The 25,221-nt window shown below is 35.5% G+C and overlaps 1 protein-coding gene across 3 annotated transcripts in view; it reads left to right on the forward strand.

Annotated features, from left to right (window-relative positions):
- The window catches only part of LOC143253672 (M-phase inducer phosphatase 2-like), a 92,338-nt gene that overhangs the window by 22,785 nt on the left and 44,332 nt on the right, over window positions 1–25,221 (forward strand). For 2 of the 3 annotated variants that reach the window (XM_076507878.1, XM_076507881.1), the window contains one exon: window positions 5,941–5,980. In XM_076507878.1, the coding sequence (XP_076363993.1) occupies window positions 5,941–5,980 (40 nt within the window). The remainder of the gene's footprint in view (window positions 1–5,940; window positions 5,981–25,221) is intronic. The other variant, XM_076507880.1, reaches the window with a different exon arrangement.

Here is a 25,221-nt window from a genome sequence, read left to right on the forward strand (position 1 = left end):
TCAAATTCTATTTACTATCGTAACAAACAACCTTTTCAGGGCTTCACTGAAAGTGGCAACAAACTAGCAGCCAGAATATACTAATATCAAATAATGACAAAAAAAAAAATCTAATCACATACAGGCTTCTAACTCTATCAGTCAACATTCAATATACATTTTTTCTTAGTGATATATAATATTTCATTGTGGATATGTATTTGCCACATTATTGATTAAACTTGTTAAAGTAACAGATATGTGGTGGATTTACTATTATGTATTTAATTTAATATTGATTTTTGTTTCAGTTTAATATATATTCAGAAATGCATGAAACTTATAATGTTAAATATGTGTTACTAACTTCCTGCCTATTCTCTAACTTTGTAGAAGATTCTCGAGTGTAAGAATCACCGATGTGCTATGTGTGTAAGTAAAATATTGTTACCAAATGAACTTCCAAGAACCTTGACTAAAGTTTATAAATTGATGCATCAAGAGAAGGTTTTCTTAATACCGTTGGTTTGCTACAGTCAGTATACTAAATCTCAGAAGCTATAACTGTGATACAGGCTTATTAATCAGAAAACTACATATATTTGACCAGAAATGTTTATAGACTGAAATATTACAAATTGTTTAACTCCAGTGAATTAACTTCAGTCGTTAGTACTTCTATGAGGATATTGCATATCTTCATCTGTGAAAAACTCGTGTGAGTAGCAAGAGAAAGCTTACCCATCAAGTGAAACTGTTCCAATATCAACTTGAAAATTAATTAGCTCATCATAAATTGCCAGTAAAATATTTAGTTCAATATCAGAAAGAGGACTCAGTATTGTTTTAAGTTAGTAAAACTATAAACATATAAAACATTATTTGTAATAAATTCTATTCATATACGTATATTATAATATATTTATACTGAGAAAGAGAATTGTGTGTATGAAGTTGTTGGCAAATATCATAAATTCGATAAATATTGGCATTCAATTTACATCTAAATTTAAGTTAAAATTTCTGGCTATTTAAAATCAATACATTAAGATACATAACTTAATAAATCAGAGACTCATTCTCATTCAAGTACCAGTGTTGAATGTTCTCAGCAGGTGTTGTGGACATTGTATCTGATGCTGGTGTTTGGGTATAGTGCTCAGGAAACCTTGGCATTGCTGCAGTGTTCTTCTTTAACATTGTAGTGCATCCCCTCGTAGGGCTCCATGGTGGGTGGGGTCAGTGGGCACCGAAATATTTCTTTTTTCTTTATGGATCCTCCAAATAAAAACGTAAATAGTGGAAAAATAGTCCATAAGTAAATTACCACATCTTGAAGATTGAGCAGCAATCTTCAACATCTGTAACACTTGTTGTACCTTATTTTCTTATACTACATTCTCTTTTAGACAAACCTTTAGGGCATATGTCTCCCTTTTTCTTTCAGAAGGGACTAGAGCAGTTTGCTGACTCTCCAAAGTCAGTAAAGAAACTTTGCTCTTGTGACATAATGATGAAAACATCCACATCTCAATACAGTGAACTCCTCTTGCATTAAAAGGCAATTGGGGACATACATATTGAGGTTACACCTCATACTACTTTGAATTCATCACAAGGAGTTATTGTTGTGAGGGATTTGAAAAATTCCGAATCAGAGATTCTTGCTGGTTTTTCCATCCAAGGAGTTTCTGCAGTGAGGTGTATCTCCACTTGCAAAGATGGAATTATGATGCTGACTGCCACCCAGTGGCTCAGCGGTATGTCTGCAGACTTACAACACTAAAATCCGTGTTTCAATACCTGTAGTGGGTGGAGCACAGATAGCCCATTGTGTAGCTTTGTGCTTAATTCAAAAAACAACAATAATGCTGACTAATGTCCTCATTCTGACATTTACATCACCACGTCCACTTGCCACCATCAAGGCAGGTTATCTTAATTGCATGGTACGGCCATACATTTCAAACCCTCTCAGATGTTTCAAGTGTCAGTGGTTCAGTCACTCGAAGACATCATATCGTGTTTCCTTGATGTGTACTTGTTATGGTTGCAAGGACCATGATGCCTATGAGTGTGAAATGGACCCTCATTGCATTAATTGCAATTGCTCTTACTCGTCATACTACTTCCATTCTTGCCCCAAATGGTTGTTAGTAAAAGAGGTGCAGTGTTTGAAAACTATTCATAACAATACTTATCCGGAGACTCAAAAATTGCTGTCCAGCACTTCATCTCGGACGTATGCTGCTGCACTTCGTTCCACTACAACAGCAGATGGAACTTTCTCTGTTTCCAAAAGAATCATTCTCAGACCAAATGAAAAGTCTTTTGTCCTCCATGGTTACAAAAGTTGTTGAATCAACTTCATCACCTATCTCTGTCCCTTACATACATTCCGACAAATCCCAAGATCCACTTCCTTTATTCTGGGTATGGGCACTACCTTGGATACATTTTCTTTCACCCCAAGATGCAAAAAGATCATTCGTTCACGTCCTCAATTGCAGGAATCCTCTTCCACCAACAAATACATGCCCAGTCGACCCAAAGCAGGATTCATGGAGGTTGATATACCTCTCTTGAATAAGAACAGTAAGGAAAAAAGACATGGTCATAAACAGAAGGGTTCTCCACCCAATTCACCTACATGTAAATAAAAATGGCCACCTTGATATAATGGAACTGTCAAGGTTTATGTTCTAATCTGGATTACATCAAAATACTGATTGCTTTCTACCATCCTGTATTTCTTTCCTTACAGGAAACATTTCTCAAACCTGCTAATACAGTCACCTTTCAGCAGTTTTCTTTGTAGAGAAATGACAGGCTGTGTGATGGACGAGTGCATGGAGGGATGACGCTGTTGGGTTGATCAGCATGTGCCCACCCTGTTTTTGCCACTAGACACACCCTTGAAAGCTGTAGCCTTCTGTGTTTCCTTGGGTCATACCATCACTGTTTGCTCTCTTTGTCTGTCGCCTGGAGAGACCTGTGATCAATCAGACCTTGATGCTGTCATTGAACAGTTGCCATCTCCCTTTTTAATCCTGGGGGACTTTAATGGATGTGATCCCCTGTGGGGAAGTGCTGGTATTGATGGAAGGGGTCACTCCATAGAGCTTATACTTTTGATCACAACCTTTCTTTTTATTCAATAGTAGTTTTATATGTATTTTCATGGACCTAGTCAGTCCTTTACTGCTATTGGTCACTCAATTTGCTCCCCTTCATTATCCTCATAATTTTCATGGAGAGTTGACAATAATTCACAAGGCAGTAATCATTTTCCTATAATTTTGAGAGAGATTGGTGGTGGTCGATGCCACCCGACCCACATTTCCCAGTTGAAGCTGGATCATACAAACTGGCCCTCTTTCACTGCTCTTGCAGAACTTGATCCTGCCATCGTCTGTAAGCCATCAATAGATGACTGTGTGGCAGCAGTAACAGACTGTATTATACAGGCAGCTGCTCATTGTATTCCTAAAACCTCGACACATTTTCCACGATATTCTTGTCCATGGCGGAATCATGCTTGTCACATGACATGGAAGGTTCAAACACGGGCCTGGGATACTTTTCACAGGTATCCCACTCTCTCGCACTGCATCTCTCTCCAGCAGGCCCATGCACATGCTCGGTGGGTAAGATGTCAAAGCCAGTAGGAATCGTGCTCTCATTCAATTGAAACTTGACTATGGATCACTGGTCTATGGCTCTGCTAAGACCTCAGCCTTAAAGATGCTGGACCCCATTCATCATCAAGGACTTCTGCTCTGCACCTGGGTTTTCTGCACTTCCCCAGTTCAGAGCTTACACACAGAGTCTCATGAACCTTCTTTGTGCCTCCACACCTTGCAACCCGTCTTTACTATATGCTTCAAGACTTCGTTCCTTATAAAAGCATCGCACCAGGGGTTGTGTTTTTCTTCTTCATTGGGCCATAGTTTTTCAGAACAGATGATCTGCTATTGCTCCTTTTGGCCTTTGGATCCAGGTGCAGTTGGATGAATTGGGTCTGTCCTTGGATAACATTGTTGTATACACTGGTTAGCCTATCCCACCATGGTTTTTTACAGTCCCCAAAGGTGACCTGTTTTTAAGTCAGACACTCCCAACTGGAAATAGTGTTTATTATTTGCTGAACATCTTTTGAACTATCCTTCCATTTCTATTTACATAGATGGTTTGAAATCTGATGACTGTGTGAGCTCTGCCATGGTTTGTTGTGGTTTGGTGGTTATGCAAAGAATCCTCTCTACAGCTTCTGTGTTCACTACTGAACTATATGCCATTTCTTGTGTCCTGGATCACATTAGAAGGTGAGTAGTTCTCAAATTGCACTATTTGTACTGACTCGCTTAGTTCTCTACTTGCCTTAGAATCGCTTCATGTTAGTACACATCCTGTTCTCCCCAACAAAACCAACTGGCCCATTTCTCTTTAACATCTGCTTCTATCCTGTTTTTTCTAGATACTGGGCCACATTAGTATTCATGGGAATGAGCTCGCCGACACTGCAGCTAAATCTATCTGCTCTGGCACTATCACCACTGTGCCTGTTCCATACATGGACTATGGTCCTGTATTCAAGGCTCCTCTCCATGCCAGTTGGCAGTTGATTTGGAGTGAACAACGTGAAAACAAGCTTTTCCAAATGAAACCCTATATTGGACTTTGGCCATTTTGCTTCTCTTAGGATCAGAAAGAGAAAGATGTTCTAACTAGACATTGGTCACAATTTTTTTAACTCATTATTTTCTTTTATGTGGGACTGATGCACCATTGTATAGTCTGTGTAACACTCAGGTCATAGTAAGCCACATTTTACTGTCATGCCATCATTATGACACTCAACGATGGCATCATTTTAAACATGTTCTGTCCCAAGGTTTATCCATAATGCTAGACAGTATTATTGGTGATGGTGACACTGCCCATCTTAGAAATGTTGTTAGGTTTTTAAAGGCCATTGATCTTTTTAATGCTATTTAAGTTTTTTAATTTATACATCACACCTTTTTAAATGTGATTCCCTTTTAAGAATCAAAGTACATCTAGTTTGATTTGGAATTAGAAAATGGCCGTAACGTCAAATGACTTGAAAGTAGGACTGGAAAGGCCAACTTCAGGTAACTAAAACTGCTGTTTGAATTACTTGTTAGTCATCCTGGTGAGTTAAAATTAAAATATTGCTGAAAGTCCTTTAAAACTTTTATTAATTTACTTTTTAAAAATGGCCATAATGTCAAATAGCTTGGAACCAGGACTGGAAAAGCAAACTTCAGGTGACTAATGGTGGTTTTTGAACTTACCTGTTAGTCTTCCTGATGAGTTATGACAATTACAGTTATGCTTCAGAGAGTCCTTTACAGCTTGATTACTGTAGTTTTTCTCTTACTGCTGTAGACTAGATGCAAATATTGGTTTTAATGCTATTTATGTTTCTTTTTATTCAAAAATTAAACTTTTGTTTTGTTTTACCTTAATTTTTTTTTGGGAATTTTACTAATTTTACTTTTATTTTAACCTTTTACTAGATATTTGGCACAGATAGCCAAGTTGCTTTTGCACCATAAAACACCAAACCAACCGACCAACCAATCATTGCCTACTAAAACTAGTTGAAGTATATCAAGAAAAGACCTAACAGAACCTATATTAGTGCATATAATGAAAAATTACTAAAAAATAAAACATTATAGAAACAAATATGAGTGGATCTCATACCACTTCATCTTTGTGAAAATTTTTGCAGGTTTATAAACAGTTTTAATGTGCCTTATCTTGTATTACATTTACAATATGTAATTTCTTACAACTTACATTTCACTTTATTGTTTGCTAAGTTCTGTAAACATTATAAATATTTGAGTGTAGCTTAAACATTTTTATTTTAGAAGTTACATTATGTTAGAATTTCCTGAAGAAACTAAAACAGATTTTTTTTTTTGGCAGATTCTCCTTCAGCTGCAGATTCTCCTGTGTTGAAAGAAAGGTATGGTATGCTTTTGTTTCTTTAAGAATCTAATCTAATGTCTCAAATTCTGATACAGTATACATTACCTCTACTCACAGATATAGCTATTCTCATTCAGTGCTACTCTCTATTTGCAAAAATGGTTTTTGCGTGCCGTAAGCCATGAGCTCCCACATTTCCCACAGTCAACATGGTTTACTGCATTTTACATCTAAATCATCATGCAATGAATAGGAGTGCAGCATACCCTTCCAATGCATTAAATTCCCTCTGTTCCATGCTATAAAACTATCACTTCATGTTAGGCGATGATCTAGTGCTCTTTTTATGCATTTATTTAATTTCTCTTTTTCTGTGAAGTAATGATTTAATTCCACTTTTGTGATGAGTTGCCTCATGTTATTTTTTGCTGTGATAAATTACCTTTGTTTGTTAATTTTTTTCTTCTAATTTTTTAATTCTTCACCCTTTTTGATGAATTCTGAAGTTTGTGTCACAAACTACTTCAAGTGCCCTTTCACGGGCTTCTTGTTGGGGGGTCTTGACTGAGGATTTTTTTATCATTCATTCATTAGGAGATTAATAGTAATATGAATTGACTTTCTTCTTTTGATAATATTTCACTTCCTCCTGAGCTGACTGAACCAGTTCGTGACAAGAAGGATTTTGACATCTTTTTCCTCTACCTAACTATGCTGTGCTTTTCCAAGCCTATTTTTTGGAACATGCTAGGCTAAACTCATCTTTTTTGCATATTATTTCTCGTATGTATTCAGTTTTATCCATCTCCCTAATTTCACACAATCCTGTGCCGTGTTAAATGACACTCCCTCCTAAGAGTACCTTGTTTTCTTTCCTTTTCCTGACATCAAGGTTCATGCTAAGAATTTTGTTCAGTTTAATGTGAGTGCTAGCATGTCTTACTCTCCATGGGCTTCTGATCATTATGCTTTGGCTTATCATCAGGCTGATAATATCTTTCTCAAATCTGATCAGTTGGAATTACATTTGCTGTGTGTGTGTGTGTGAAGAGGGTGGGGACTGACCCTGTAAATCGTATTTTTGTAACCCGTATATGTAGTTTTTGTACCTTCACATTATCTTTAAAGGTCTCCCACAGTACTTGTGTAAAATATGTCTCATTTTTGAGGCACTCCACCATTCCTCAGGGGGATTTCTGGTGATACATTTGTTTTTCCTTATTACTTCTGTATTGGCATTATTGTTCTCTTCAGAGATACTGTTTTTCACAGTTTCATCTAACTTCTACTTCATTTTATGACTTATGGATGGCTCCTTCTCTTCTTAGGTACATTTTTGGAGATATTCCTGAATTTTTGAAATCACACGGACTCTATGAGACGATATTTGACCATTTTGTTTTTGGTTGATCGTTTCACTTATTATGTTCCCATACCCTCTCCAGTTACTGTATCCCATTCTTTACCAGTTCCTACCACTAAGGATTCAATAAGTTGTTGCCTTTTTTGACAATATTTCCAGTGATGATCTGATGGTTTTTTGGTCCTGTGGGAATGCATTTGACCAATTTCATTCTCTTAATGGTAGGAATTCACTATCAATCCTTAGATGATCAAAATTTTGTCAGAAGGGCTATTAATTTTCCTTTCCCTGCCCCCACTGTCCCCTGTACTGATATCCTTCCTTTTTACCTCAGGATACTTATCAGTCGAAATCTATTTAAGGCTGTTCTGACTAAGATTTCACTCCAGGCTTTTTCTGATCCACAAGGAAACCTGATTTTGAATTTTCCTTGCTTTATTGTGAAATCCTTTCTCACACTACAATAGGCTTTTTTTCCAGGACTTTGGATGACCAATGTAGATGTTTCAAATGCTTATTTTCATATTCCTGTACCTCATCTGTCCAGATGAAATCTTTGGTTTGGCTTTTACAGGGTTGTATATCAGTTTTGTACCAGAATTGCTTCAGCACTGTGTGTATTTGCCTGACTTCTGCATGCTTGTGGGCTGATTTTATACTCCTAAATGGACAACTGGCTGCTGTTAGTTCATTCCAAGTTAGAGACTTCACTAACAGAAGCAGCACATGTGGGTTGGATTCCCTTTCAGATTATTTGCATTGGTGGTTGAATAAAGACAACACAACAATGTGCTTTAGATAATTTTTTTGTATTATGCAGAACTGACTCTTCACAATCCATTCAGACAATTATACAGTGGCAACTTGTATTCATTGCTAAGGGGCATCTGTTCCTGTTCCCTTTGTGGTTGAACATTAGAACTTCTTTATTGGGTCTATATGCTGGGAATACATCTTGCATGTCAAGTTCCAGGTACTTTCAACCTCATGACAGAATCACCTTTCCAGATCAGATGAGATTTATCCCATGGAGTGATATTTTGACCCAGTGGCTTGGCAGTCATTTGGATACTCCTCATTTGAAGGTATTTGTTACTTTCCTCAACACAAAGTTACCTCTTTTCTGGTCTTCAGTTCCTCATATTCAGGCTTTGGCTGCATATGTTTTAAGCCAGAATGGACAAACAACCAGTTCCTTTATGTTTATCCTTGCATTCAGCTTCTTTCTAGGGTTGTTCATCCATACCACTCAAGTTAAAACCTTCTTATTCTGATCGCTTCTTATTGACCAGAAATACCTTGATTTTCTCATCTCATTCAATTCTAAACTACCCCTGCATTGCCTCTTCCTCTCACTCCATTTCTTCTCTGTCAACCTCAGTCACTTGTTCTTTGTGGTCTCTGACTTTACGTCTGGCATTTATCAGGTCTCTGGTGAGGAGATCCAAATAGTGTATTCATGTCATTGTCATTTTAACACGTTACATTTGCCCTTCCTTTGTCAGCATAAATGGAATGTCTTCTGCTGTTGGTCTTTGAGTTGGGAATTTTTCTCTTCTTATGGACTTCTTCACCTAGCTGTTTGATCATAGGGCTTTTGTCTCTTTCATTGCTGGTTATGAAACAGTCTTATCCAGAACCTTTTGTTTTTCTTAGTACCATTTGATGTTTTTCTCTCCCATCTCTCTTTTATTGAATTTATTTCTGATCCATATACCTCCTTGTCAGGATGTTCTTCATTGCTGTACACTCCTCCTGTTTGAACCTTGTTTCACCTATTCCTTAACACTTATTTTCTACTCCTTGTAAGCTATGACCATCATTGGTTTTGTATCTCTGCCATCAATGTTTCACATAAATTGCACCATTTCACATTCTCTTTAATCAAAATCACTCTTTCTAAAACTTTGGTGGCTCATGAAGGATATTTTTTCTTCTTGCTGATTGCACTTCCATGTCTTTCCTATCTTTCTTTCTAGTCAGATCTGGATATACTTCTATGTTCCATTCAAGCTCTTTATTGTTACATTGCTGATATAGTTTCCTTCTGTGGTTTCTGTTCCTTCCTTTTCATATCCTGGCAACAATCCCCAGTATCCAACCTTCCTCCTTCTATCCCCACAACTCGAGTTCAGTAACTAATTAGATTGAATATTCTTCCCTATCTCCTTTTTCCTGAAATTTGTTCCAGGTTTCATTAGATCAGGCACCTTACCTTTTCCCTGGTGTCTCACCTTCATTGTCTGTTGTAGGAAATTCTTTGATCAGGGATGTGGACTACAACTCATACCTTCATCTTCCACTATCTTCATTGGGTAGCTGTTTCTTCCTTGTTGGAGTATTATCTTCCTCTTGTCACCATCCTTCAAATTTTTGTGAGGCTGTGGCTGGGTAAGTTATCTTTTCTATGTATGCATTTTTGTTTTGTGGCATATCCCTTTTAATTTAAGATCCTGCTTAGTGGTGAGTTTTGATTGTCCAGGTATTCTACCTATTTCTCAAATCCACATTGTACAGCCAAGATGTATGTATACCCATGACCAATAATTCACACTGTCAATATGGTGTGTTCTACAAGATCACTAATAGGTTTCCTTGCAGTACATTTGCTTTAATAATATGCCTGTTCTAGACATGGACTTACATGAGTAAAGCAGGAGAGGAAAGTTGCATCCCTCCCCTTCTTTTGATTCAATAAATCAGAGGCTGTTTCCTTTTCAAAATATTGTTTTTGTGGTAACCTGTTGCACTGTCTCTGCTACTGGCATTTTTCCAGACTCTTCACTACATTTTGTACTCTTTTGTTCTTCTAGTCTAAGAGTCTTTGTTACTTCCAAGCTAATGTAGTGGTGGACCATGGTGGATGTAATCACTTCCATTCAGTCAAGAGTAGGGCAGTAGTGTTCTGCTGATGTAGATGCCATTTGGTCCTCTGGTCACGCACTTCACCTCCATGTAGTGGGTCCCAAAGGCTGATGTTGTGGCCAAATTCTGTATAGTTCTCTCTGAATGGTGAGGTTGCATACATTTTCTGGAGGCAATCTGCTTCCATGCAGTGGGATCTGGAGGATGGCATTATGCTCCAACTTCTTTGGAGTCCTGTGTGGGGGATGATGGGGTGAATTGCAGAGGCTGATGGTGTGACCAGTTTATGTGCACTTCTATCCAGATGGTGAGGTTGCACATCTGTTACTGAAACAGTTCACTTCCTTGTAGGATCTGGAAGTTGGTGATGTACTCCAATTTTTTAATTTATATCCAGAAGTTGATGTTGCCTTGGAGTAGATCTGTCACCCTCTTTAATAGGGATCCCTTGTCTTACCAACACTTGGATGTTAGTTCTGTGTGAGTGGTTTTGGATTAGAGCTGGACCAATCAATGTAAATCCTGACACTTGTTAGTTGTGATTATTCATCCTAACTTTAATTTTGTATTTTTGGCTCATATTCTCCACCTCTTTGCAGTGAGTCATGGAGGTTGATGTTGTACACCTGTGTAGTCACATCTGCAGGATGATAGTGCTCTATCTCAGAGAGTTTCCTCAACCTTGAGGCTGCTGTTGTGCTGTAGGGTTCAGTCAGATTGGATTTGGTTTGATATGAATTGCCACTTTGGTACATCCCTTCTGGTCATCATTCACAGGTCTGTTTCCAAGATGTACGAGTGGTTGTAAATTTTCACACATGTGCCCTGTTTAATAGGTCAGTTTTCACAGTACATAATTATTTACTACTCAACTTGAAGTGAAAACAGTGTGGACCCTCTTCCTACCATGGGTCAGAAATTGTCTACCTCATATCTCTTGATTTTCAATTGGAGCAGATTGGAAGCATATGGTCCATTGAGTCCTAGCTACTCTACATCTTGAAACACATCCATTTTAGTTTTCCCCACTTTCCTGTCTGTAGATGGGTCTTCTACAGTCTTTCTTCATTGTAGTTGAGATTCTGGTATATGGTGAGGTGGGTTTGAACCTGCCCAGTTTTTCTCTTCCATTTGGTTGTGCTTCTGCTTTCTGCTCATGTATGCAACACTTATTTACACAATGTGAACAGAGTATACTGTACAGAAATGTTGTAGTATCCCACACATTTCTCTTCTAATGGGAATCATGGGTGCTCTTTGTACACTTTCTTAAGGTATTTCTTTCTATCTTTCATACCAGTTCCTCCACCTATTCAATGTGGAATTTTAGCTATACGTATTAGCAGAAGTAATATACCACATTGGAAGTTATTATTTTCATATGCTTAAAATATATTTACAATAGGTACTTACTTGTTCTCACACTTTCTACCATTCCTTCCCACTAAAAACTGATGCTTCATTTCTACCTAATATCAAAGTGGTAGTGTGGTAGAATTAAATAGGGAGTCACATGCATTGATCATGGAGTATTTAGTTGCACAATGCTTGTGGCATGCAAAAATATTTTTGTATGTAGAGGACAGCACTAAATAAAAATAGTTGTACATGTGAGAGCAGGTAAGTAACTATCTGAAATAATAACTTATGAAAGATGAAATTTATGTCTTTTGTCACAGATTCACAAAATAGAAAGTAAATTTTGGTACATGTATTTTTGAAACAATTTTTACTACTATTTTGTAATTTTTTAATTTTCTGTTAGATATTTGTGTATTGATTTACAAAGTAATACAAGTTGCTCATAAGTTTACTGATTGTTTTAATTAGTTAGGACTGCTATTATATTTTTCTTTCATTAGCATTTTTAAACATCAGAACATTTATCTCACTATATTTACATATATGTTTGTGTGGGTGAGTCGGTGCACTTACTCAAATGGTCAAATGCTAATCTAGAAATCTTGCAAAAGATTCTTTTTTTATAGAAAATATTGTATTAAATGGTTAGTAATATCTTTGAAAATAAATATTTCTCTGTGGATTTAATTAATATTATTTATAAGTTAATTTAAGAGATTTGTTTTTTTTTTTTTTTTTTTGGTTACTTCATTAAACTTGTTGATATACTTTATATACTCTAAAATTCATAACTGTTTTAATCAGAGTTGAATTTTTAAAATAAAATATCTTGCACTTTTAGTTTAAAATATTAATTTTCTGTATATTAAATTCCTCTACAAGTAGTTTGAAATGGATCAACAAAACTCTAACCACAATAAGTTGTGATCAGACATGAAACTTTAAGTATCTTGTAACCTTAGGTATGTTCTAATGTATCCGCTTTGTGAGTTTTTCCATATAGTCTCCAGAAAATGGAAAAGGTTATGAATTGCATTTGCATATATCCAAAGTTCTAGACACTTGTCTATGAATTTGCACATGAACTCATAGTATGGAACTGGTTTTTTGTGTTTATATTTAAATATCAAATAGTTTTCTAACCCTGTAATGCTTAAAGATAGTATGATTTATAGGACATAGCCCTTGATGGAGATGATATTTTTAACACTGACATCACGTTTAAAGATGATAAAGTTTCTAGGAATGAGGTCCTTGCTTCTGACCAAGGTGTAATTGGTATATTTTAACATACCTTTAAGTTATACAGATCATTTTGTTTCACTAGGTTGCATATAACTAATTTATAATAGTGATCCATGATTTACATGTTCATTCAGATCTTAGGAACATTTTTATTAAAGTTGAAGAGAGAGAGAGACTCTATAATATGTATATATTTTAAGAAAAAATACAGCTTGTTTCAATATGTGTTAATTCCTGATCCTTTATAATTTTTATTTGTTATAAACAAATAAAAGAAATCTTTATTTTGACAATATTAGGAAAATCATTGCATATACCAATTCTTCATAACCAGACTGTTTTCTTTATTAGATAATATTTAATCCTCTTGATTACTCTCTCTCTCTCAGGATGAGTGCTGCAGAACCAAACACAATGTTCTTCATTAAAAAGCATTCTTCCTATAGATAGTCTTGTGGAGAACTGAACGAAGAAAGCATGGTTAAATTTAGAATGTAAACTTGCTTTCTTTGTTCAGTGGGCAGTGTCACCTCGTAATCTCTGTTCCCTTACAGTATTGATCATGTATCACTTTTAGTCAACATCATAATCAGCTAACAAAGGATTTTCCAATGCTAATCCAGTCAATCCAGATGCTGAAATATGATTAATAGCAGAGAAAATATCACCTAATAAAGAGAACAAAAAACAAAGTAGCTAGAAAAAAAATTTAAGAACTTTCTGTACCATGTGTGTTCTATCATGACAGTATGGAAACTAATCAAATATTTGAAGAGTTCTATATCACTATAGGTATAGAAACACATTTATGCAAAGCTTCAGGTAATGCAGTAATTATGTTTTGGTGAATTGTTTCAGATCTAAATTCATATTCAGTTTTAATTATCATATATATATATATACTTACTTACTTACTTTTGGATAAGTAATTTTTAAAACATCCATCTCCTTACAAGTTAGTTATTATTCTCATTTGTTTCTGCTAAACATACTAAAAACAGTTACTGTTTATAAAGATGCTGATAATACTGCATTGTTATTCTGAGGGAGGAACAATTTTGAGTTACTGACTCTGATGTTCATTGTTATAATGTTGGTTACTGACTTGTTATTTTTATCAACTCATTACTGCATATGCTAATATATTTTAGCTCAGCACCAGTTTCTATAATGTGTAGGTCGCCGTGGAGCAATTTACATTCATTACCTTGAACCCATACTGAAATATACACCCCATGAGATATTGATTAAGCACGTTTTTAGTTTGATTAGCATCAAACTTTTAAAATGCTTAATGCTTATCTCTAACTTGTAGAAATTAATAAGGTACAAGCTCCTGTTCTTCATATCTGTCTTTCTATAAACTTTGGCCATGGCTGATTAGAAACATTGTTTCATTTGATAGTGGCAGCTGACACCTTTTTTGCTGATGGCATCATTACATCTCATGTGTTCTCTGGACATTTCATCCCAGGTTCTGATTAATAGCATAACTGCATGTGGATAAACAAGTGATGTTATTTTACATTAATAACAGCTACCTTGTTCATAGGTGTAGTGAACCCATTCAATTTCACATGACCTTAGTAAACCTAGCATGTATCAACTCTTATGCAATGCTCATTGTTATAAAAATAACAGTTTAGTTTGTACCTTTTTATAACTGTAATATTCAAGTTATTTATTAACATTTCTGTTTTGATGTGTATTTATTAGTTCAATAAATTTTCTAATTTAAAATTCATCTTGAGAGTAAAACTGAATTTAAGAAAAGGAAAAACTTGTACATGAAAATTAGTTTGTTTGTGGATAAAACAAGTTTTATCTGTAAACACAGAAATGTAATACTCATTTCATTGTGCTTAAAAATGATGGTTTTAGGAACAAGACCCTTGTTTTTTAGATAGATATTAAATAATTTAAAATAATTTTCATTTTAAAATGTCTTTACATGTTATCAGTGAATTCTTTGAATCGTAATGTTTGTGGAGAGAGTTTGAGTAAACATATTGGTCACTCTGGTATTATATTAGTTGGAAATGAAAAGTAGAAGCTATATCTGCTAGAACAGTTTTCATCTTGCTGAATAACTGCTCTAAGATTAGTGTAGATATTTATGATGAAGTTTAGTGTTATCTTCATCATTGAATTTACATCTTGAAGTAATTACTTTTTTTTATGGTTTTAAGAGAGTAAGTTTCTGATAATGGATAAGTTTTTACCACTATTGTAAAATAAATTATAATTTGTATCTTTACTCTCAAAAACTGAAAATGCACAAAACAAAATAATTTGACCTTAGTTATGTAACTCTTACTTAGTCTTTGAGTTAAAAAAACATACTTAGTGGATTGTAATCCCTAAACAAAGCTTTCTGGGACTTCTTTCTTTTTTTTTTGTTTGAAATTTTGAATAGAGATTTCAAATCCATGTGATATCTGAAATATGCATTACTTGCAATCTTGGCCAAGTATGCACTAATTTACAGGTTATGGTGGAGTAAAGCCCATTATCCAATCCAATTTTCCACACAACAACTCTGTAGTGGGCCACAAATGTTTCTGAATACAAAATCTGATTCCTCAGATGTACAAAGTCATTTTCTGTGTAGTTTTTGTAAGTTCTGTAAACAGAGATGATTAAAGAAGGCATACAACATTAACGTGTGCAAAAGCACTTCTGTAGATAAGCCAGTCATCATTGTCTTTGTTGCAATGGTCTTTGCTCAGAATCGTAGAGAAATACTTGTTAAGTGTGTTCCAGGAGCTGATGTTATGTGTAAAAGAATGAGATAAGAGTAGCAGAACAGTATGAGTGTCAGCAGAGGCAGTTGTAGCATTTGCATGAAGACAGCATCACCAGCATGGCACATTTAAGAATATAAATCAAACAATGGTTTTGTGTTTTAGATCAGTCAGAATCTAATATGAGTAAGGAGTTTTTATTTGACCTATCATTGTACACCAACATGAACACTTCTGCAATTATATGCAAGTGGAATACAGTACTGCCAGCCCCTTAAAGCTGTAGCCTAAAACTGTTGAGAGATAACTAATTTTGGCAGTAAAATATAGATTTCAAGGTGAAATGCTGTTGTTTGAATCATGTAGTGCTGGGGTGGTGAAGGTTCATAATTTGCCTTATCATTTAAATCACTATATGCTTAAATCATATGTAAGTTAGCTGAACGTTATTTTCATTGTTAGAAATAAAATTATTTTCCAAAAATGCCTGCAAAAGACAATACATGATATATGAAGGACAATACTAATGTTCATGAGAAACAGAGAAGTGCCAAAAGCTTGCTAGATGAAGTACTATTGTTTAAAAAATTCAAACATAAGATTCATGATTATTTCAAATTATGTTAAACATTTTTACAGATCTATACCTTAAGAAACTGTAACTCAAAACAATGACATACTAGACTTCTACTAGCTTTACTGAAAATTTTATATCACATTTGTTGTTTTTCTTTTACTACTAGTAGTTTTAGTAAAACAAAAAAGAAGAAGAAGAAGAAAACCTACTGAGGTTATAATCCAGTGCTTTCAAAGTTTATCTTTATTTTTAATAATGTGATTATTAACAAAGTAAAAGCAGTTAAATGCAAACATTTCAAATTTGCAACATAAAACAAGCAGTTAATGGTTTCAGTTATTGGCTAAGGCTGCAACAGAATTTATGTAGACTCTGATTGGGTTGACTTGAGAAACATTGAAAAATTAGCTTTTATGCTAAATAACAGACCAATCGAATAAAACCATTGATATCTAATTTTATCTTCAATATTATTGACTGCTTTTTATCTCTTTCTGATTAATTTGAAGGAGGTCCTACCCCTATACCTGCACCTACTCATACTACATTAAGTAATTCAGTTACTAACTTATGAAAAATTAAGCAAAAAGAGAGAGTGTTTGGACATCTCTCATAAGTCTACAGCTGCATATACAACATTAATATGGTTACTAATTTCTTTAAAATGCATCAGGTTCACTCTACTGGATTTTTTCACTCAAAGCGCACCTGCCCCTGAAACATTAAAGAATACACTCATTCATTTCTGGAACAAAAATTGATGGGGATCTGGGCTCTCTTTTTGCAGATCTGCACCTGCTTACTATAGTACTGATGAATACAGTTACACAGTTACAAATTAAAAACATAATGTTAAAAATAGTAAATTTACACTTTATTTAATACTTAGGTAGCCAGAGTTAGTGGTGGGTTTTACCAGCCAGTTGCTTTCTCTCTAGCCAGCAGTTCAAAATTAATGACTGGGACAGATAGCCTCAGTAGCATTGTCCTCTCTGTGTGGATTCCTGTACGTGGTGACAGGATCTCCCAGGAAAGGTTCTGTTCTTTCATTTTACTTCCTCTGAGATCTAAATATCTACTTACGTGTTTGCTGTGCATGGTGACCTGTGAAGTGGGGGAGAGGATCCTGGTGGTTGATGTGTCCAACCCTAACACACCACTTTGGCCTCGAATTCCTGTTGATGGGCAGCCTTGAGTTGGCTCCCCTAGGGTCAATTAGGTGGTCCACTTGGGGTAGGGTTAACCAAGTACCAGTATTGGATATTCTCAACAGGTGTTGTGGACGTTGTATCTCATGCTAGTGTTTAGATATAGTGCTCACAAAACTTTAGCGATGCTGCAGTATCTGTTTTGGCATTGTGGGGCATCCCTTCATAGGCTATATGGTGGGTGGGATCAGTGGGCACTGAAAAATTTTTATTATGGAACCTCCAAATAAAAATTAAAATACTGAAAAAACAGTCCATAGGTAAATGATCATGTCTTGAAGATTCTGAGCAACAATCTTCAACATCTGTAACACCTGTACCTCCATTTCCTTTTACTACGTTATCGTTCAGACAAACCTTTAGGGCATATGTCTCCCCTTTTCATTCAGAAGGAAGTAAAGGGACTTGCTGGCTCTCCAATGTCAGTCAGAAGGCTTTGCTCTGGTGACATATTCGTGGAAACCAGTTTTCAATACTGGTTCTTCTACTTATCTTCATGCACCTAGTCAGTCCTTTACTGCTATTGGTCACTCAATTTGCTCCCCTTCATTATTCTCGTATTTTTCATGGAGGATTGACAATAATCCACAAGGCAATGATCATTTTCCTATAATTTTGAGAGAGATAGGTGGTGGTCGATGCCACCCAACCCGCATTTCCCAGTTGAAGCTGGATCATACAAACTGGCCCTCTTATACTGCTCTTGCAGAACTTGATCCTGCCATTGTCTGTAAGCTATCAATAGATGACTGTGTGGCAGCTGCTCAATGTATTCCTAAAACCTCGACATGTTTTCCACTATATCCTCATCCATTGTGGAATCCTCCCTGCCACATCGCACAGAAGGCTAAAAAATGAGCCTGGGATACTTTCCGTAGATATCCCACAATCTCGAACTGCATCACTTTTCAGCAGGCCTGTGCACATGCTCTATGGGTGAAACGTCAAAGCCAGAAGGAATCTTGGATTAAGTATGCAACAGGCATATCTTCTACCACCAGTTCTAAAGTCATATGGGACAAGATTCGAAAGGTCAGTGGGCAATATAATTCTATTCCCCTCTCAATCTTGCTCTCTGATGTCCAGGAAGTAGCTGATACCTGGAGCATTGCCGATACTCTAGGTAAAAGCTTTTGCCAGGTATCTAGCACTTATGCTTGTCTTCCACCCTAGCCATCAAGACTAGGGCAGAACGATCACCTCTTTCCTTTTGAACTGACTGTCTCTATGTCTAGCAGTATATCAGTTGGACCTGATGATGTACACTATGAAATGCTGAGCCACCTATCTCTTTCTTCTCTTGCTACTCTTCTGATTGTTTTTAACCAGGTATGGCAGGAGAATGTTTTTCCTGATGCCTGGTGTCAGGCTATTGTCCTACCTTTCTCTAAGCCTGGGAAGGATCCCAAGATTCCTTCAAACTACCATCCAATTGCTTTCATGAGCTGTCTCTTTAAGACCTTATAGAAGATGGTTAATGCTTGTCTTGTTTGGTTCCTCGAATCAAACAACTTCATCTCACCCTTCCACCATGTATCACCTGATTTGACTTGAAAAGTTAATCAGAGAAGCCTTTCTCAAGTGACAACATCTTGTATCAATATTCTTTGACATTGAGAAGGCTTATGATACAACATGGAGGTATGGCATTTTGAACGACCTCCATATATATATATGGGTTACATGGCCATTTACTGATTTTTATTTAAAAAATTTTAATGGACAGGAGATTCCAAGTTCTTGGAGCCCCTCAGGGTTGTGTTTTGAGTGTCACACTTTTCAGTATAAAGATTAACGCCATCACTGAACAACTCCTTCTTACTGTTGCAAACGGGCACTATGTCGATGACTTTCACATCTCGTGTCAGTCGTTGAACATGAGGTATATTGAGAGGCAGCTACAGACTGGCTTCAATTTTTTACTGAAGTTGACCACAGCAAACAGCTTTAACTTCTCTCTCTCTAAAACCATTTGCATGCACTTTTGCTACCAATGGGGTATTCACCCTGATCCTGAACTCTGTATCGGTGATGTTGTGCTGCTTGTGGTTCCTGAGACAAAGTTCTTGGGGTTTATCTTTGACCATAAGCTGACCTTTATACCACACATCAAGCAGCTATGGGTTAAATGTATAAGAGCACTGAACATCCTCCCTGTCCTTTCTTCCACCACTTGGGGAGTGGATCGATGTTTGATGCTAAAGATATATTGTGCTCTTATTCAATCGAAACTCAAACGTGGATCACTGGTCTATGGCTTTGCCAGGTCCTTGGCCTTAAAGATGTTGGACCCCTTTCATCATCAAGGACTCTGGCTCTGAACTGGGACTTTATGCACTTCCCCAGTTCAGAGCTTTTACATAGAGTCTCTTGAACCTTCTTTGCATCTCTGCCGTTTGCAACTGTCTTTACTATATGCTTCGAGACTTCATTCCTTACAAAAGCATCCTACTTGGGGTCATGTTTTCCTTCCTCTGTGGGCCATACTTTTTCAGAACAAACGATCTACCATTGCTCCTTTTGGCCTTTGTATCCATGCAAATTTGGATGAATTTAGAGTATCCTTGGATAACAATGCTGTATTCATTGGTCAGCTCATCCCACCATGGCTTCTTACAGTGCCCAAATGTGACCTGTCTTTAAGTCATCTGAGAAAAACAGACACTCCAGATTGGAAATACTGACTGTTATTTGCTGAACATCCTTCGAACCATCCTTCCATTCCTACTTACACAGATGGTTCAAAATCAGGTGACTGTGTAGGCTCTGCCATGGTTTATTGCTGTTTGGTGGTTGGGCACAGAATCCCCTCTACGGCTTCTCACCATTTCTCTTGCCCTGGATCATATAGAAGCTAAGCAGTACTGAAACTGCACTATTCATACTGACTCACTTAGTTCTCTACTGGCCCTGGAAACACTTCACGTTAGTTCACACCCTATTCTTCCTGATATTCAAAACTGACTGGCCCATTTCTCTTTAACATCTATTTCTATCCAGTTTTTCTGGATACCAGGCCATGGTGGTATTCGTGGGAACAAGGCTAAACACTGCAGCTAAATCTATCTGCTCGGGCATTATCACTGCTGTGCCTGTTCCATACATGAACTGTGGTCCTGTATTCAAGGCTCAGCTCCATGTCAGCTGGCAGTCAACTTGGAGTGAGCAACGTGAAAACAACCTTTTTCAAATAAAATCCTTTACTGGACTTTGGCTCTCTTGCTTTCTTAAGGAGTGGAAAGAGGAAGTTGTTTTAAGTAGACTACACATTAATCACAGTTTTTTAACTCATCATTTTCTTTTATCTGTAACTGATGCACCAATGTGTAGTCTGTGTAACACTCAGGTCACAATAAGCCACATTTTACTTTCTTGCCATCATTATGACTCTTAACGACATCACCATTTCAAACGTTCTGTCCTAGTGTTTATCCATAACATTAGACAGTATTATTGGTGATAGTGACACTATCCACCTTGGAAATGTTTTTAGTTCTTTAAAAGCCATTAATCTTTTTAATGCCATTTACGTTTTTTAATTTATATATTAGACCTTTTTTAATGTAATTTCCTTTTAAGAATCACAATCTATCTAGTTCAATTTGAAATTAGAAAATGGCCGTAACATCAAATAACTCAACTAAGACTGGAAAGGCCAACTTCAGGTGAATAGTGCTGCTGTTTGAACTACCCTTTAGTCATCCTGGTGAGTTGTTATTAAAATTTTGCTACAAGTCTTTTGAAACGTTTATTATTTTACTTTTTGAAAATGGCCAAAACGTCAAATAACTGAGAGCCAGGGCTGGATAGGCCAACTTCAGGTGACTAATGGTGGTTTTTGAACTTAACTGTTAGTTTTCCTGGTGAGTTATGATAATTACAATTATGCTACAGAAAATCCTTTGCAGCTTGTAGTACTATAGTTTTCTATTACTTCTGTATACTGGATGTAAATATTGGTTTTATGCAATTTATGTTTTTTTAAACTTTGTGTTGTTTTACCTTAATTTCCTTTTATGAATTTTACTAAATTTACTTTAATTTTAACTTTATACCAGATGTTTGGTGCAGATAGCCCAGTTGTTTTGTGCCATAAAACACCAAATCAACCAACCAACCAGTAGCATTGTAATAATAAGGACAAAAATAGTAAACTTAGGAGTAGTGGAATCACTACCAAACTCTAAAATCACAAAGCATCCTTTCACTCACAATTTATATAAACTTAACAACAAGTACAATAAAGGCATCATTTCAAGTACGTGAATAATCAAACATGCTAATTTCATCTAGTTGCTTATTCTTGTCACATCAACAGTTAATAGTAATTTAGATTGATTGATTAGTTTATGGGACACTACTCATTGAAAATCATTAAATCACTCAGATCTAGTAGTGATAATAATAATCTAACATATATAAAACCAGTATATCAAATCATGCCTGATTTCTCAAAATAGGAGGAGTCATAAAAGCCGAAATGCATTTATATAGATAGACTAGTTTGATTAATGTCTGCCCGTTTATGATTTTAATGATGGGTGTGTAATTGGGCCGTGTGGTAACCTTTGATATAATAAGCCTAGAATAAAGACAGAGTGTCAGATCACCTTTTTTAGAGCCAAGTGCATAAAATTTATCATGTAAGTAAAAAATACCAATGCAATTTTAAAGATAAATCTTTTCTGAATTAAGTTATTTTTTATTATATCTCCAACGTTTTTAATAAGAAAAAAACAATCCTCCTTAATTAGTTTTACTCTTGTTGCTAAGCAACATGAAATAAAGGACATTGTTTAAAGTAGTGTTACCAAAATGCACTGGCTATCATATATATTAGAAGTTGTTAATCTTACCAGTTTTTACCAATAAATATTCTATGAATATGCCATGAATTAATTTCATGAATAATCTTAATTTTGATTGGTTCACAAAGGACTTTACTGACGTTTGACTGCTTCGACTGTACTTTTCTGCCTCTGTCGGCCAGGCTTGATTTTGCAAAATATATTTTAGTTAGCTATAAAATATGGCATTAGAGTATACTGTGGGGTGAGGGTAGTAGTATATGGATGCTGGTCCATGTAATAAAAACCGCTCTGTTCAGAATGGTATCTTTGTCAATAACACTAGTCTCTGTTGGTAACATTTGTATTAGCTCTTTGTATTGTCTTAAGCAAAAGTCTCAAATTCCATTTGAATGAAGATTTTTTATAACATTTTTAAATTATTGACTCATCATGTTTAGAAAAAGATATTTGAATTAGTTGTAAATAGTTGACTCTTTACATTAGGTGTCATAGTGGTTACAGCAATTGACTATCGTGAAATTTTCTTGTTCAAATTGTAGTAAATTCGGGATTGTTGATATATTTACTATTATATTTATTTCTTTGTATTTTTATTATAATATTTATTACCAAATATACACAGAAAATGTTTTTGTGAAAATTAAAAAGAGATAGACATTTTACACTATGAATTATCACTGTTCTGCATGAGGTGAGAAGAGAAGTTGAATAAGTGATTAATAAAGAATAAAATATGTCTAAATGAAGATCACAGCTATTACATCTCTGTTATTATCTCACCATAGTCATTACTACTAATAGTGTAGTAACTATGTGATAATATGGACTGTGATATGATAATAAAAGTGACGATAGGACAGTAATGACAGTATTGCTAATTGTGTGCTAATAGTGATGACAGTGGACAATAGTAATAATCCTGATGTAATGGTTATACCTGTAGTGTGATAATGATAACAGTGTGATAGTAGTGACTGTGGTATGATGATAATGGTGACAATGATGTTCTAGTAATTATGACAGTCATGTGATAACCATGGTGACTGTTTAATATTAATGGCTATGGTGCTGTAATTATTGATAATGTGACAGTAATGATTATTGGATGGTAATGATGTAATAGTAATGATTATTGTGTAATAATTGTTTTTGTCATGTTTTTTTAATTTTATGCAAAGGTGCACAAGGGCTATCTGCACTAGCCATCCATAATTTAATAATATAAGAACAGAGAGAAGGCAGCTGTTCATCACTGCTCACCACCAACTCTTGGGTTACTCTTTTACCAACAAATAGTTGGTTTGAGTGTCACATTATAATGTCCCCACTGCTGAAAGGGTGAGCATGTTTGGTGTGATGGGGATTCAACCCTGCAATCATCAGATTACTAATTTAGTATGCCAACCACGTGGCCTTTGTGTGAAAAGAATTATGTTGATGTAATATTAGTGGCTAAAGTACGATGATGATGGTGTCTGTTTATTATGAATGACTACAGTGTGATAATAATCGTATGTAACAGTGGTGATTATGGTGTGATAATGATGAAAGTGTAATGGTAATTACTGTGGTGTGAAAATCCTGATAACTTAATAGTTATGACTATAGTTGGATAATAATGGGAATAATGTGGTAGTAATTAACATGTTGTGATGATAATTAAGACAATGAGTTAGTAGTAATTATTGTGTGATGGTTGTGGTTCGATAGAAACCAATGTGTTGTGATAAAGTTATAGTTAAGACTACGATGTATGTAACAGAAATGATGAAGGTGTGATAATAAGAACTATGTTGTGATAATAATGATCATTGTATGTTGATGATGCAATGGTCATCACTTTATTATCATAATATTGAAGGAGTGGTTATAATGGCTATGGTGTGATTGTGGTGCACTAATAATGATGGTCTGGTGATAGTTATGACTATGATTTGATATTAAAAGTGATGATAGGACAGCAATGACTATGGTGTGCTAATAGTGATGACAATGGGCAGTAATGGTTATTGTTTTGCAATATTGATGATGTAACAGTTATATCTATAGTGTGATGATAATAGTAACAGTATAATACTAATGGCTGATGTGAAAATAATAGTGATGATGTAATAGTAATAACAATGATATAATAATGGTGGCATTATTATTATATATCTCTGATGACTGACAGAGATGACTGATGTGATAATAATGTTGATATAATAGTTGTGACTGAGGTGATAGTATTGGTAATATAATATTTATGGTTGGTGTAATAATATTGATGATTTAATATTTATTACTCTATTGTGAGAATACATATAAAGATACAGTTGCAATGGGAATGATGAGTTTGTGGTAATTATAGTGTGATAATAATAATGGTAATAATTGTGTAGGTGTGATATTTATGACTGTAGCATGGTAATAGTTATGGCAGTGTATTTGTAATTAATAAATACAGTGTGATAATAATAATAATGTTTTAATGATGAAAGCAACATATAATAGTGGCTATAAGACTGTGTATGTGACTGACATAACTCGAAGAGGAAATAACATAGAAACCTGAAAGTTTGTACATATACTAAGTGGACTATGAGGACATGCAACTGGAGGTTATTACCTGTTTATGCACGTGCTCATCTTTTTCATAAGGTAAGGTAGCAAAAACCACATAGAACTGCTATAGCTCCTGGGAGAAAGAAACTATAAACTTAAAATATTACACCCATACTAACAGGACCCTGAGGGTGCGCACCTGCATACTATTTCTCATATTTGCGTGCCTGCACATTTTCTGAATAAGACAAGCTAACAATAATCCACATAGAAAAGAAGTGGTTCTTTATATTACAAATAGAAAGATGTGCATCTTTTTAACGAAACAAGCTAGTGACACACTGCATAGAAATAAAAATGATTCTTTATATAAGAACTTCTAATATATAGAAAAGGTGGTGTGTTTTAGTTAACTATAAGTTCCAACAGTGACTGTTTGTGTCATATTTCTCAGCAGTAAAAGTATATATGCTATACTTTTATGCTGACTTGGCTTCAGCATACATGCACACTGACATAGACATCTAGGATATGTCAATCTAATAACCTCAGCAAAGCC

The sequence above is a fragment of the Tachypleus tridentatus genome, chromosome 6 (genome assembly GCF_004210375.1).
Source record: "Tachypleus tridentatus isolate NWPU-2018 chromosome 6, ASM421037v1, whole genome shotgun sequence".
NCBI classification, from domain to species: Eukaryota; Metazoa; Arthropoda; class Merostomata; order Xiphosura; family Limulidae; genus Tachypleus; species Tachypleus tridentatus.